Raw genomic sequence first — 14,938 nt, forward strand, 5'->3', positions numbered from 1 at the left:
AATTATCGGAGCTAGGGTTCGGTCTGTCGCACTCCCTGCCGACCTGCCAGTGGTTAGAACAGCGCCTGATACATAAAACGTGCTCAACAAAACTGCGTTCCACTGGCGAATGGAATCGCGAACCCCCTTACTACCCACCGCGCCTGCGCACTGAGCCACGCGTGAGGCCAGCCCGGGCGCTCTGCGCCTGCGCAACATCTGTCTGCGCGGCGCCTGCGCGGCTCCTGGGCCGCTTCGCTGCACTAGGTTTGAGCCCTACGGGCCCCGGTAGCGCGGCTGCGGCGCAGTACCGGCCTCCTCCTCGGCGTTCCCACGCCCACTCGGCGGGCTCTCGGCCTCCACGTCAGGGCCGTGCCGCGGAGATGGCGGCTCAGAAGATAAACGAGGGGCTGGAGCACCTGGCCAAAGCAGAGAAATGGTGAGTGAGAGTCCCAGCGCGGCCCTGGGTAGGCGCCTGGACCGGGCCCCTCCGAGGCCGGTCTGAGTCAGCACCGGGTGGGGGGTGCTGGGGCGGGGCCGGGCCGGGCGAGCGTGGTGGGGCCGCCGCGCCCCGGAAGCGCTGCCGTCGGACGTCGCAAGTCGTCTTGCCTCGGGCCGTGGGGGCGCCGCCGTTGTCGCGGGCACGGCTCTCCGCGTCGGCAGTTGGGATGCCGGTGCTTCCCGGCGCGTTGGGCGGCTTCCAGGCCCAACTATATTTAAAAATCTTTGGCTTTTCCCATGTGTATGTAGCACATAAGACAATTGAGAGATTTTATCTTGTTTTTGGTGGGGTTTTTGAAAATTATGTTAAAATACAGAATATAATGAGGGCTTTGGGGTAGAGGTGGTGGATTAGAATTTTGCTTTATTGCAGTACTTCCTCAATTGGTGGATTAGAGTAGACAGGTTGCAATTTAAGGATTTTATTTTTCCGAACAATAATGTTTTTGGTAAGCTTGAGAATTGTTTACAAATTTGAATCATAACAGTATTAGGCAAACACAAATGTTAAATAAATTTAATTGGCAAAAAATTAAAAGGAACGAAATGAAGGGTGTACTTTTGCAGGCTCTGGGGTTTCCCTGTCTCTCGGTAAGGTGCTCCCCTGATTCTTTGGAAGGTAACACTGTTACATGTAAGCAGGCTTTCACTAACTGAATTCAAATGTAGAATTTAAGATGGTGTTTATTTAGCGGTTCTTATGCACACCCAAGTTTGACAATGTGAAATTATCATAAAATTTTAAAAAGAGGAGTTTCAGAAAGGGCAAATTAGATAGGGACTCAATTGATTGTCCTTTGGTGCGGTGTCTAAGATGCCGTGTGATCCTGGGATCCTGGAAAGCCGTTTGTCGTGCTTTCCCGTCATCCTGTCTCTGGTTGTCCTTCCTGTTCACTGGTGGCTAACTGCAGTCTTTTTTGCTGATTCCCTGTGTCTCTCTGAGTGTTTGATTCTGTAGTCTTTCTGGCCTCTCTCTCCAGTCTCCCTGCGGGTCTTCACGGGTGTGACAGGTGCTGATGACTCTGGTTATCTCCGGCCTCTCCTGAGTTGCAGTCTCACGAGTCCACCTGCTTATTGCTGTGCTTCAACCTACCTCAAGCTTTAGTGCGTCTCAGGGCTTGTTACACCCTGGATTGCTGCTGCTGCCACTCCCGGGGTCCCGGTTCAGCAGGGCTGGGCTGGGGCTCAGCACTTCATGCATTTCTAGCGCACTTCTGCGTGATGCTGCTCATCTGGGAATCAGGCCTTGAGAACCTCCACTCCCCTTGGATGCTATACAGACATTTCAAAAGGGGGAAACCATGTCTATGACAGTGGGAGGGAAAGTGGTGAGGTTGTTTGTAATTGTCAGTAAGTTTGGATGGAGGTGGGCGAGATGGGGACTGTGTACCTGATGGTCCCCCCCTCCCTTTTTAACGGCCTACGAGATCCTTATAAGCAGGGTTCTGACTTAGGAGTGTGGTTGGTAACTTCTGTTGAATGTGTCTCTCTTTCATTTTAGCCTGAAAACTGGTTTTTTAAAATGGAAGCCAGATTACGACAGTGCCGCTTCTGAGTATGGAAAAGCAGGTACGTGTGACTGTAGCCCTGTCCCTGCAGTGTGTAATCTTGAAGCAGGCTGGTAACTTCATGTCGACATAGTTCTCACTCTTAATGCTTCCTACATAGTATTTGCATTGTTAAACCCTGAGCTTTTCCACTTCCTGTTTAAAAAATGTCTTGAGTTCTGAGCTGTAGACCCAGCCGCCTCTCCCTCTCCCACGAGTGCCGATGGCACGGCGGGTGCCCCTGCAGGCATTTAGCATCGTTTATATGTTCTTGAACTTCACTCAGTTGATACTACTTCTGGGAGTTTGGTCATATTTTTTACTACCTATTACTGAATAAAGATTTTTCTCGTTGGCTTTTTAAAACCTTAGGCTTATCTTCCGCATCCTGCGCACCGAGCGTGTTTGGCTCTCGCTCTTGATGACCCTCCTGTGGAGATGCACTGATATGTGTTCATGAAGAGTTAAGCTCATATGCATGTTTTATTGCCTTTATCTGCATATGAGATTAAAAAACCTGAAATTTGCAACAGAAAGGGAATTTGTTAAAAATTTAGCATTTTAAGTTATGGAATGATAGTTTTCAGCATATCCGTGATTATTTTGGATATAAAGCATAATACGATTTTGAAATACCCTGGACACATTTTACTGTGTGTTTCAGCAGTAGCCCTGATCACATTTGTTAGCCTTGCATAGAAATCACCTAGGAAATGTGCTTTTGGCAAACTTTAGTTTTAGTATGTCACCAAGAAGAAAGAAGTCAGTAAATTGAAACTAATAGAAAGAAGTCAGATAAATTGAAGCTAATAAGCATAATGTAGGATGTATTTTCTAGATAATAAAAGAAATGACAACAAATTAATCTTTAGCGCTTTTATTTAAGTCCTGAGTGAATTCTCTGTTGCATTATGGAAATTACTATACCTCATATTTAGAAGGAAAATTATTAGAAGTTCAAATTTTACATGGATTTTATGGACACCTTGTACAAGAACACCTTTGTAACTGGAGGGCACAACATTTTGCAAGTATCCTACATGAGGGAAATTTAACACAGAGTTGTTATGTATGTATCTGTGACCATGAGCTGCTTTCAGAAATGAATATTTCAAGTCAGATTTTCCCATGAAAACATCTTTTGTTTATTTTCGTTAAGGGGTTATGCAAGATACATTTCATCGGTAAATTTTTCAAAGAGAAAAATGTAGAAATGCAGGGATGAAAATAGTTTGTCATTTGTTTATTTTCTACATTTTGTTAAATGTAATTTTAAGAGTGTGGGTGGTTTTTTTTGTTTGTTTTGTTTTGTTTTTTTGCGGTACGCGGGCCTCTCACTGTTGTGGCCTCTCCCGTTGCGGAGCACAGGCTCCAGACGCAGAGGCTCAGCGGCCATGGCTCACGGGCCTAGCCGCTCCGCGGCATGTGGGATCCTCCCTGACCAGGGCACGAACCCGTGTCCCCTGCATTGGCAGGCGGACTCTCAACCACTGCGCCACCAGGGAAGCCCTAAGAGTGGGTTTTTAAACAAACAATGTTTTCTTAAAGCAGTATCCTTTTCATTTATTTGTAAGCAACACTTTGTAAGTTTTCCAAAGTCTGTAAGATCATATTTAAAGATTGTGTCAAAAAGGAAGATTTATTATAAAAATATTGAGTGTGTTTATTGGACTTCAGTTTCAGAATAATTTAAAAGATAGAATAAGCCACAACTAAAACACTGTTGCTATTATTAAATGTGAGACTGGTGAGGTAAGGTGCTGTTTTAGTGACAGTGCCTGTAGTTTGGGTGTGTTGGTTTGACTAATGCCGTCTTAGTTTCCCAAGCTTAGATGGTGGTGTTAGAAAGACTTGGGCTTGAGTGGAAGGAGCACTGATTTATTGCCAATAGTGTACAATTAAGAAAAAAAACCTTTTGAAAATACTTGTAAGTTATTGATAATCAAAAAAGTTGTAAGAAAATGGCTTAGAAAAAAGTAGTATTTATAGTTTTATGAAATTTCCTAAGTATTTGATTAAAATAAGTGTTAAGTTTATTTTCTGATACTTCACATGTCATGCACATTTTGGTAAGGATTTATTTGAGGTTTCTTTAAATGATGGAAATAGACAGTCTCTATAATTTTTCTCTCTTTCAGCTGTTGCTTTTAAAAATGCCAAACAGTTTGAACAAGCCAAAGACGCCTGCCTGAGAGAAGCTGTCGCCCACGAGAATAACAGGGCGTATCTTTTCAGCCTTTAGAGGTTGTTATAAGTTTGCTGCATGTGGAGTACAGTGCTATTAAATTAGAAACATACTGCGTGTCTGAGCTCTGAAAGTGCACTTATACAGACTTGATCATAAGGTCCACACTGCTTTGCAGAGCTGCGGTTGAGCGTTTATTTCTGTTGTTTCTGGATTTGCTTCATGATGGTTTTACTTGGGATGAAGTGAGGGAGATCTAGAGACAGGTGCTGAAAAACGAAGAAGTGGCACGGGTATTAGAGACATGTTAACTGCTCTATAAATATTTTTAAAATGTAGTCTTCCTCCGATATTTGAAGTAAAATTTTTAAGTAGTTTAAAACAAATTTTCCTGAGGTATTTTATAATCTTATCAACTAAAAAATGTTTATTTTACCTCACTTGCAGATTATGGATATAATAACCTTGCATTTTAGTAAAACTTCAAGTTAATGCATCATGGAAGTAGCTTAAAAATCGATGTGTTTTGTCAATGTTTTTGTGAATTACGTAGTTTTTAGGAGACAGCTACAGGCGATAAATTTTTCTTCTTTTCCTGATTTCAAACAAACTGGGACAGTGATTTAGTTAACCTTGTTTTTTAAATAGTAGATCTTTAGAAACTATTGATTTACTTTTTTTTCCTTAATTTTGACTTTATTACATCTATTCAGTCTTTTTCATGCTGCCAAGTAAGTAAATATTCTCCATGTGTTCATGTATTTGTAGATTATTATGTTTTAAATGTTGCTTTTTCTTAGGTCAGTAAATTTTTCCTAAGTTATAAATTCAGAAATAGTGAATTAATTTGTATTGATTTAAATAAAATAGTCATTTCCATTTGTTTCAGTCTTCACCTGAACCTTAAAAATGAAGTCACTCCTAAGATAATTCAGTGTTTAAGTTAAATCACCATCATATTTTTAGGACCGTTTTGTTCAATAACCGATGAAAAAACGAGTTAGAATCTCTTTTTTTCCCTCTTTTTTAATAGTTAATGGTGCCTGTGGAGAGAAGCAGGAAGCTTTCTTTTGCTTTTGTGGAGAAAAACACTAACTTGTTTCAAAACTTGGATTTAGGTTTGTCAAGTACAGTAGAAAGTCATTTAACCTCTCTGACCTTTACTTAACTTTGCATCTGCAAAGCGAAATCCCTTTACCTCAGATGTCTGTTGTTTCCAAGGCATTATTGCCCACGTAAATAAAAGGAAGAAAAATTATGTTGTGTTGTAATGAGAGCCTAAAGTAAGTATGTGTTGTCTGAGCCAGTTTTAATTGATGAAGCTTCTCATGTCTGTGGTAGAGAGTTTCTCTTCCCCCATCTCATCAAGATCTCATCTGAGAACTTATATTCTCTCTGCAGAGCTTATGAACAAGCCGGCATGATGCTGAAGGTCAGTACCGTTGTGTCACAGCTGCTCTATAGGTAAAATGAGTTATAGTTTGAAGTTCCCATAAGAACAAGACCAGCAAGTTTTGTATCCTAAAGAATTTGTTAACTTAGTGAAGGACAGACTTGAAAACAACCTGTGCAAGGTCAGCACGGAGATACAGTATGTCAACCCTAAATAGATAATACCTAAAATCTTTACATCTAGCTTTGACATGATTTTTCTTCAGTTTTGAATTGGAGATATTAGACATAAGGAGCACATGATGCTGAGACTTGGAGTTTACTAATAAGATACGTAGGGTTACTCTGTTGATGGCGCTCAGAGTAAGAGGGCTGCAAGTGCAGGTGAACGCAGGGCTTGCTGAGATGGAGGAGGCCGGCCTGGGCGTGCAGGAAGTGGGGAGAAACATGCCCCAGGAGGAGGCTGGCTGCTGCACAGCCCCACTCGCCAGTGCCATGTGGGGCGCAAGCCTGCAGATGCCGTAGCCTATGACATGTTTAAAATACGAAGCCACAGAACAGACCTCCTGTGAAAGTATCTGATTTTAAGATATGGAGGGTTGAAGCAAGCCATCCTCGGAAATGACACACAACCCTTGGGCTGCCAGTTTGCAGCCTTTGGCACAGGCCTTATATGCAGTAGGAGCTTATAAGTATTCCAGGAATTGTAAATGCTTAGAAAACTGTGAAGAGCAAGTGTTTTGGTTTCTACTGTGTGTGTAGTTTCCCTGAAACTCTGTGAAGGGATGAACTCTGCAGAAATCTACTGATGCGTTTTTGGTTTAGCGAAATGAAGCTTGATGGAGAGAGTGACCACGTGAACGCATTTCATTTTCAATATGTTTATTATTGTATTATGTTTTGGGTCCTTTGCTTTCTTGAATTTCAGATTGTTAATTCTGTATTTAAGTTGTTGCACTTACTGGTCCATGCCGTATCGTTTGCCTAAAGGAGATGCAAAAACTCCCGGAGGCTGTTCAGCTGATTGAGAAAGCTAGCATGATGTACCTGGAGAACGGCACCCCGGACACAGCAGCCATGGCCTTGGAGCGGGCTGGAAAGTGAGTGTGTGGACACAGGTCTCTGCGTGGAAGTCTTTTTGTTTTAATAAAGTCCTTTGAAAAACAAGTTTTCTATTTCTCATGTAAGTCAGATTTTCTTGTCTAATTTAGGCTTATAGAAAACGTGGATCCAGAAAAGGCTGTGCAGTTATATCAGCAGACAGCTAATGTGTTTGAAGTAAGTTTAAATTTTTTTTTCTTTGAGTATATAGAATTTTATGTTCACGATATATAGGAAAACAGAGAAATGCAGTGGCTGCTTTGAAAACTTTTCTGTGCTCACAGCTGAACTCTTGTTTTCTTCTGTTAGTAGTGAGATGGCTTAGCAGCTTTGGAGGAATTCCCACCCCCACCCCACCCCCCGATCCAGTGCCTAACCCTAACCTTTTTTTTTTTTTTTAAGATTTATTTATTATTTAATATATTTATTTTTGGCTGCATCAGGTCTTAGTTGTGGTGTGCGGGATCTTTCGTGGCAGCGCGGGCTCTTCGTTATGGCACATGGGCTTTCTCTCTCTCGTTGTGGCGTGTGGGCTCTGTAGTTGTGGCGTGTGGGCTTAGTTGCCCCACAGTTTGTGGGATCTTAGTTCCCTGACCAGAGTTCGAACCCACGTCCCCTGCATTGTAAGGTGGATTCTTTACCACTGGACCACCAGGGAAGTCCCCAGTGCCATTACTTTTTTATCAGAAATTGTTAGGGGAAGAAAAAGATTCCTACATTAAAGCAGCCAACACTCCCTTCTCTTGGATTCCTGCAGAATGAAGAGCGCTTACGACAGGCAGTTGAATTACTAGGAAAGGCCTCCAGGCTGCTGGTGCGAGGCCGCAGGTACGTGTCATAGAGCTGTGCTCCTGTGTCCTTGTGACCTTCTGGCCACAGGGACAGGCTTGTTAATCTTTTGGGTGTAACCATGGGCACACCAGGCTACAAGACAGCAGCACGTTGGATTAAATATTGAAAGATCTGCCGCTTCTCTAAAGTGTCATCCCAAAATGTATCGTGCGTTGTGCTCTTGTTGGCTAAGCCCTGACTCAGCAACTTGGGAGGGAGCAGTTGTCTTGTTCTGTTGTCTGGGTGGGTGGTGATGCCTCTCAAGGACAAGTATCCATATGAGCTAAGTGATAAGATGCCCTAAGTGCTCACCCAGGAAAATTGACAGGTTCTTGACAGCCAGGTAGCATCATTAGACAGGGTACTGATTTTTTCTCCTTCACACTTAGGACCTATGGCACAAATAGCTGGACCCCAGAAATCTAGAATCCTATGGATTTTCCTTTTGTGTTTTACTTCAACTTAAGCTTAGTAAACAATCTCCCTTATTAATAAAATTCTGCAAAGGAAAATATGTGAGAGTAGATGGAAGAAGACTTTTGAGGGTCAAAGTGATGAAAAGGACCTTTTCTCACCTCTCCCTGTCTACTCTCCCCTGCTGCGCGTTCTGGCCCCAGGAGCTGTCGGGGTCATGAAGGCCGTGGTGGGCGTGTGAGGGCCCGGTGGGGGTCCTGGTTCCGGGGAGCCAGTGCTCTTGGGGCGTCTGCACGGCCTTTCAGTGAGGGAAAGGGATCCGTGGTGACTGAGTCAGGGCTGGGCTCCGGCACGTCTCACAGATGCTCACGAAGCGGTTTGTTGGACTTGATGGGTGCTCATTAATGGATGGTCCTTACCAGACCTAAAACTCCGCATATGAAGCGGCCTGTCCTTGAGTTCTTTCGCTCTGTCTGCTTGGTGTCTAGAAGGGCAAGCCTGACATTTAGAAGGCAAGCCGAGTGAGCAGAGCTTACGGAAACACGGGTTATGGAGCAGTTGTTACAGTGCCTGATGTGGTCTTTACTTCTCTAAAACCTGTAACATCAAGTACATTATAGGACCTCTGCTGTGGATCACTTAGACCCGCCTTGTTCTGCATTTCTTCTTTTGTCTTTAGGTTTGATGAGGCGGCACTCTCTATTCAGAAAGAAAAAAATATTTATAAGGAAATTGAGAATTATCCAACTTGTTATAAGGTATGCTTTGAAAGTGCTTATATTTGGCTTTTCCTTAGATCATTTTTCATATTGGTGTAACTGTGTACCTAAGACCGGGTTCCCTGAATGTTTGTTTATTTTTAAAATAATACCTTATGGGCCTCTATTTTTGGCCAAGATGGAGTAAGCCCACTATCACCTCTCTCCTGAACACAGCTAACCCTACTGGGCAAAACAGAAGGCTGTGCCCCTCGGACCCTGAAAAGTGAGCAGCCAAGAGGGCTGGAGGGCAGGGAGCACAGGGCGGCTTTCCTCCCTGAGGGCCCCCCGCCCCATCTTTCTAACCAGAGGGGCTCAGAGGAGAGGCCCCACGTCTCCTGCTCCTTCTCCCTCAGCTCCTCTGCGGCTGAGCCCTGGTCGTGGAGTTGCAGCTGGGACGGTGGTGCAGCCGGATGAAACACTGTCTGCCCCAGCCGGAGGAGCTGGGAAGATGGGCGCAGAGAGCCAGGAGAAGAGCCCAGAGAGGAGGGCTGGAAGTGGGCCCTCCCCGCCCCCCCCAGTACGTGCACGTGCGCGCGCGCGTGTGTGTGTGGCTGTGGGGGGGGGGGGTGCTCCAGCTGCGTGTGCAGGGCACACTCAGAGCAGCGGAGCAGGTGGCTGAACTAAGACTAGAGCCACTGCCCAGAAAGCAGACAGAACGTGCAGCCTGAGCCCGAGATCGTGGGGGGTCCCTGCAGTGTCCAGGGGACAGTCCCAGGTGACTCAACGTAGAACGAGTCAGGAAAGTGTGACCGTTGTCAGGAGGAAGGACCACAGAGGGTACCCGGATGTTGGAGTCACCAGGTCAGGACCAGGAAGCAGCTGTCACAGCTGCACCATGTGGCAGAGGTGAACATGGGCGAAATAATGGACAAAAGGACTGACTTTTATTTTTTTAATAGAAACTATAAATGAACTAAATGAGAATTTTAGAACTGAAAAAGCAGTGTCTGAAATAAAATACCGGATGGGCTTAATCTGAAAACGGAGATGACAAAAGATCAATAAAAGTCGTCTGAAAAAATAGATATAAAAAAGATCGAAAAATACTTTGTGAAGACCTCTTTTGCAGATAAGATCTTATCAGTTGTGTCTGTGGTCTCAGTCCTTTTGTTGGCTTATAAATAGTGTCTATTTCTGTTACATGAAGTTTCCATTCATTTATCTTTTCCTCATATCTCGAAGAATTCCAAAGTAGAATTGCAGAGTTATGCCCCCCGCTTCTTGTTCCCTTTTCAAAATGAAACCTATATAGGCATTTAGAGGAAATTTTCTGTAAATTGTGCAGTGGCTGTGTTCTGGGGCTTTGTTTCTCCAAGTGTGGCCCTCAGACTGGCGGGACCATGACCACCTGGGAGCCGGTGAGGAGCAGTGGACTCTCAGGCTTCCCCGCCACCAGCTCCGCCGTCTCCAGCAAGACCCCCAGGTGGGGTGTGCGCATTGGAGTTTGAGGTGTGGTGTTCTGGGCTGTTCTCCCCGCAGTGTCCTATGGAGGTGGCTGCAGAATTCACGAGTCTCTCCAGGTGCAAACCGAGTCAAATTCCAGGTGTCAGGAAATTGACTTCTGCAGGGATATGATCTTGGCCTAATCACCTCTTTTGTTTTAGAAAACAATTGCCCAAGTCTTAGTGCATCTGCACAGAAATGACTACGTGGCCGCAGAGCGCTGCGTCCGGGAGAGCTACAGGTAAGACCTGCCAGCGCGCGGCTGCTTCTCCGCCCCAGCTCACTGCCTAGATAGGCAGTCCTGGCTGTGGAACGGGGTTTTTGTTTTCTGGTTTTTTTGTTTTTAATATAGTTCAGAGCAATATGAGTGCGTGGCTAGCATTTCAGCTTCTGCAGCAGGATTTTTATGAGTTGTGTTCTTTCCTGTGTTTTTCTCCTGGGGGCTTCCGTGGAATTGAGTGACTTGAGTGATTGTGATATTTGCCGTCTAAGAAAAAAATAATAAGAGAAAGAAAAGTCTTCAGGTTGTATGTTACAGGAAGGTCAGGCTATAAGGGGTTTTCTCCTTGGCGATGTTTAAGCCGGGCACCCTGGCTCCGGGGCCCGGGGTTCTCTGCTGTTGGCCGTCCAGTGCGGGTGGGTGCGCAGACGTGCCGTGTGCTCCCCGCAGCATCCCTGGCTTCAACGGCAGTGAGGACTGCACCGCCCTGGAGCAGCTGCTCGAGGGCTACGACCAGCAGGACCAGGACCAGGTGGCCGAGGTCTGCAACTCGCCTCTGTTCAAGTACATGGACAACGACGTGAGTGCCTTCTCTCGGCCCTCCCTCCCTCTCCCGTGCTCTCGTAAGGTTTCTCCCTCTGCTGTTCGCCTGGAGCTGCTGCTCAGAGAGGAGGCTCATGACGGGTGCGCGTTGCCTGGCTGGCCAGCTGCCGGGGGGTTTGCCGTGGGCGACGCCCGCTCCTCCTCCATCTGCTGGCCTCCCTCCAGGGTGCTGGGTTAGTGAGTTTCTCTCAGGCTCATGGTCTCAGGGCCCATGGTGCGTGGCCTTTGTGGGTCGGCAGGCCTGTTGGAATCCCACTTCTGAGAGCACCTGCTGTGTGGTGCAGGGTGGTGGCTGACGGTCTGAAGCTCAGTTTACTCATCTGTAAACGTGGGGCAGCTGGTCCCCGTCTTGCTGCCTGTGGTGACAAGTGGATGAGTTGGGAGGGGCCCATCCCCCCACAGTGGGACGCCAGCTGTGATCCAGGCTTCTCTTCTTCCCAGTTTCCCTGTTCAGTAGATTCATGAGCGCCTGCTCATTGGATTTGGTCTGGCAGGTTTAGTCTTGTGATGGTATCAGATCAGTGTAAGACCTCGGTAGTTTTTTTTTTTTAAATGATGTACTTAGAGGAACCAGTGTTTTTCTAGGTAAATTCTGGCATCAGCTTTTGTAAGTTTGTGTTTTCAACACTGACTCAGCAGATGGTTATTTCGTAAGGACCAGAAGTGTCCCTCAGCTCGCGTGTCCGGTTATCTGATTCCTAAGTGTGCCGTAGAATTGAGGTTTTCCTCGTCGTGCCCCTGCCCCACCCTGGTCACAAGCCCCGATGGCTGAGCAGCGTTGGGTTTTGTGGTGGTCTTTCCGTCTGAGTGGTATCCGGGGTTTTAGCGGGCGGAGAGCAGGCTCGTCTCACAGGTGACTCCGGGGAGGCGTCGTGGGTCAGGCCTGAGTGTCCAGTCTGAGCAGTGCTTTGTCGTTGACAGTACGCGAAGCTGGGCCTGAGCCTGCTGGTCCCAGGAGGGGGAGTCAAGAAGAAGGCGGCGGCCCCCCCGCAGGCCACGCCCAAAGGCCACACAGCCCCCGCCGCTGAGGACGAGGAGGACGAGTATGCAGGGGGGCTGTGCTAGGCGCTCGTCCCCTTACAGACCCCGCATGGCCCGGACGTCGCCTCACGGCCCGGGGCGCGGCCAGACCTCACGCCATCCTGGCTCTGATGCTGGTAAAGACAAAGTCTTAGCTCCCGTTTCCTGGACCACCCGTCCTGCCCACTGCCTGTGAAGCATTTTTTTCTTTCCATGATAAGAGCTCTTCTCAGACACCAGCAGGCATTAACAGAGAAATGTACTGTTGCATTTTAGGACAGTTGACTTTAAAATTGGCAAACCAAATTCTAGACAGATCTATTGTAAACAAAGGTAATAGGCATAGATAGTCTTAGATAGCCTTTTCTCTTGGGCTCCTGTAATTTATTGTTAGAGAAGTTTTTTTGCATTTTATTTAATAATTGCTGTTAAAAGTGATGTTTACTGGGTTAAACAAAATAGTATTTTAAACATGTGTTATGTCTTCAGAAGGAAATTTATCCCCCATGATAATCAGAGACATTTAAATTGTTCAATCTTCAGAGGCGAGATTGGGACAGGAAGCTGTTCTGAGCCTTACGATGTTACTTATCTCGATACAAGGTGCATCTAAAGTCTCGTGTAAGTTTGAACATTTTGAAGGGTGGCACGTTACAGTGATTCTGTAAATGTCTTCAGTTGTCTCTGGATTATGGGTATTTTTCCACCTGAAACACATAGTGACGGTCTCTGAACCCACCAGGTTGTTGACCGACTGGGACTAATGAGGACCTTTGTCCTGAGTTCGCACAGTGTGGTGGTTTCCATCAGACTGGGGTGCATACGTGGCTTCCCTCTGCGTCATCCAGGGCTGTGACAGGACAGCAGGTTGACTCGGGAGGTGCTGTCTGTAAACCTCCTGCATGTGGCTGAAAGGCGGGGGCTGAGTTTCAAGGGCTGGGCTGCCGCTGTCTAGTGCTTTCTGGGTCTTTCCTGACGGGTCATTTTCGAGGCGTTCCTCTCCCTGTGCTCGGAGCCGTCACCCTGTCTCCTGATTGGAAAGAGGCCCAGACACCGCAGTGTGCTCTGCAGGAGACGCTGCCCGCCTGGCTTCCCGGGCTCGGATCTGCTGGCCTCCCTGGGATCCTGGGGCGGGTCATCATGAGTGGTCGCAGCCACGCTGGGCTCTGTGGCGGGATCGGAGAACGTCCTCGCGGGGCCCGTGTGCCGGGGTGGTTGGGCGTGGGATGGCTCTATCGGAAGTCTGGCGCAGAACACTAACCCACGCAGTCTATCCAGTCCCCCTGTTGCCTGCGTGGCTGTGCGGGCTGCAGCGCACTTCCAGTCACTGTTTGGAGACACTGAGTGGTGGTCTCAGTAAAGTCATGTTTAGGCGTTTGTGTGGTTAATGACGTGTTAAGAGTTCTGAGGCCCTGTCCTCCTGCTGTGCCCTCCAGATCCAGTCACACTTCAAGAGTCTTATGCTGATGTGCATTTGAGCTACTTAACAATCCCTATCAACAGATTTGGCAACACTTAAAAGGTATTTTAGACCATTTCCTGTAGACCATATTATCCATTACAGCTTTGGAAAAAAGCTTTTATTTCTCTTTTCTTACATATTAAACAAAAATGAGGGCTGAGTCGAAGGGTCCTGTAGCAGCCGTGGGACTGGGCCTCACAGCACAGGAGGCTTGAGCTGGGGCGTCCTCCACACCAGCCCCTTCCCGGCCTTCACGTCAGAACTCGTGTGCGGGGCGTGTGGATGTTCTCTGACGTCACAGCTGTTCTGCGTGGTGTCTAGTGAGGAGCATCTCATTTTCCCCTCACAGAAGCCTTTATCCTGAGGGGACACTCAGAAGTGGGGAACTGGTGTTCACAGCAGGAAGAGGTGTCTCCAGAGCTCATGTCATCACTTTACCAAAGTGGGCGTCTGTCTGCATGAGTGTGCTCAGGATCCAACCGTCAGTGTTCTGTTGTGTTGTAAGCGAAGCAGGCTACAAAGTCTAGTTAATAAATCGAATTTATTTGTACATATGCAGAGTATGGTATTTGTGTATGGAAACTGCTTTATTCCTCTTTTTTCCAGCTCTGATGAATAATATTAAATGTGATATGGAAATGCAGGTTATTGCTTCTATAGGAATATAATTATGAAAATAAAATCTGAAACTCTATAAGTATGATCATTCTTTTTATTATTCATTTTGCTTGGTTTAGTTCCCTTTTTTTCCAAAGATACATCCTCAGCTATTTACATGATTCCAGCTGTGCTGGACAAGAACAATATTTCGTCGGTTCTTGTAAGTTGTGCCTTATGCTGGGAGTCAGTTAAGTCCTTCTGGGGGTTACTTCAAACGCGTGGAGCTTTTTCGGGTGCCAGTCATCCAGCTACTGTCACGCTGTGCTCTCTGGCCTTGGTGAGGTGGGAGGCTTCAGTACACCTTCCAAGAGAGTAATTCTTTCATCGAGTTAAGTGAGAGAAAAATACCCAGGAGCTAAGAAAACTGAAATGGCATTGTTTGCATTTACATATAGTTGACACCTTAGTTACCAGCGGATTTACTAAAATTAATCACATGTTTATTGAGTGAGTGCTGTGTAATGCTGGCCTGTCCTCTGGGGAATGGGGATCGGTAGTAGGATTTGACACCAGGATTTGGTGGAAGTTGGAGTAAGAGGTGGAGAGAATGCAGGGGACGGAGGGGCTTGGGTGCAACGCGATTTTGGTTTCCCTCAGGACACCTTGGCGTGTTCTGAGTGGCCTCGTGGTCCCCCTGGCGTTTGTGAAGATGGGTCAGCTGGGAAAGACAACAGAAGCCGTCTCCCTCTGTCCCCCCCCCCATGTTTTCATTAGGTTGGTATCAAGAAAAGGCTCAGCACCGACTTTAATTTGATACTAAATTTAAGGACATAAAAAATGTCTTGAAGGAAAAAAGGACTGAGGCAAGCATCCCTTTCG

The 14,938-nt window shown here is 46.5% G+C and overlaps 1 protein-coding gene across 3 annotated transcripts; it reads left to right on the forward strand.

Moving 5' to 3' along the window:
* The first annotated feature begins 288 nt into the window (after positions 1 to 288).
* Positions 289 to 14,156, forward strand: NAPG (NSF attachment protein gamma). 3 transcript variants are annotated; one of them, XM_032602821.1, is made up of 12 exons: positions 289 to 418; positions 1,982 to 2,049; positions 4,166 to 4,250; positions 4,926 to 4,943; positions 5,614 to 5,644; positions 6,595 to 6,704; positions 6,816 to 6,882; positions 7,463 to 7,533; positions 8,630 to 8,708; positions 10,316 to 10,395; positions 10,825 to 10,954; positions 11,899 to 14,156. In XM_032602821.1, the coding sequence occupies exons 1-12, from the start codon at positions 363 to 365 to the stop codon at positions 12,040 to 12,042; spliced, it is 939 nt and encodes a 312-aa protein (XP_032458712.1). In that variant the 5' UTR covers positions 289 to 362; the 3' UTR covers positions 12,043 to 14,156. The 3 variants fall into 3 exon arrangements, 2 of the variants coding, with proteins under 2 accessions (XP_032458712.1, XP_032458711.1); XR_004345402.1 differs by lacking the exons at positions 289 to 418; positions 11,899 to 14,156 and adding exons at positions 578 to 721; positions 8,886 to 8,934 and having other exon boundaries at positions 9,065 to 10,395; positions 10,825 to 10,894; XM_032602820.1 differs by lacking the exon at positions 289 to 418 and adding an exon at positions 582 to 721.
* Positions 14,157 to 14,938: the final 782 nt, after the last annotated feature.

The sequence above is a fragment of the Phocoena sinus genome, chromosome 14 (genome assembly GCF_008692025.1).
Source record: "Phocoena sinus isolate mPhoSin1 chromosome 14, mPhoSin1.pri, whole genome shotgun sequence".
NCBI classification, from domain to species: domain Eukaryota; kingdom Metazoa; phylum Chordata; class Mammalia; order Artiodactyla; family Phocoenidae; genus Phocoena; species Phocoena sinus.

Bases quoted from the DNA above. Each gene is read 5' to 3' on its own strand.
- NAPG (XM_032602820.1), top strand. From the start codon at position 648: ATGCCGGTGCTTCCCGGCGCGTTGGGCGGCTTCCAGGCCCAACTATAT. The intron at 5,645-6,594 runs GTCAGTACCGTT...GTTTGCCTAAAG, and splicing joins AAGCCGGCATGATGCTGAAG to GAGATGCAAAAACTCCCGGA. The intron at 6,705-6,815 runs GTGAGTGTGTGG...TGTCTAATTTAG, and splicing joins GCCTTGGAGCGGGCTGGAAA to GCTTATAGAAAACGTGGATC.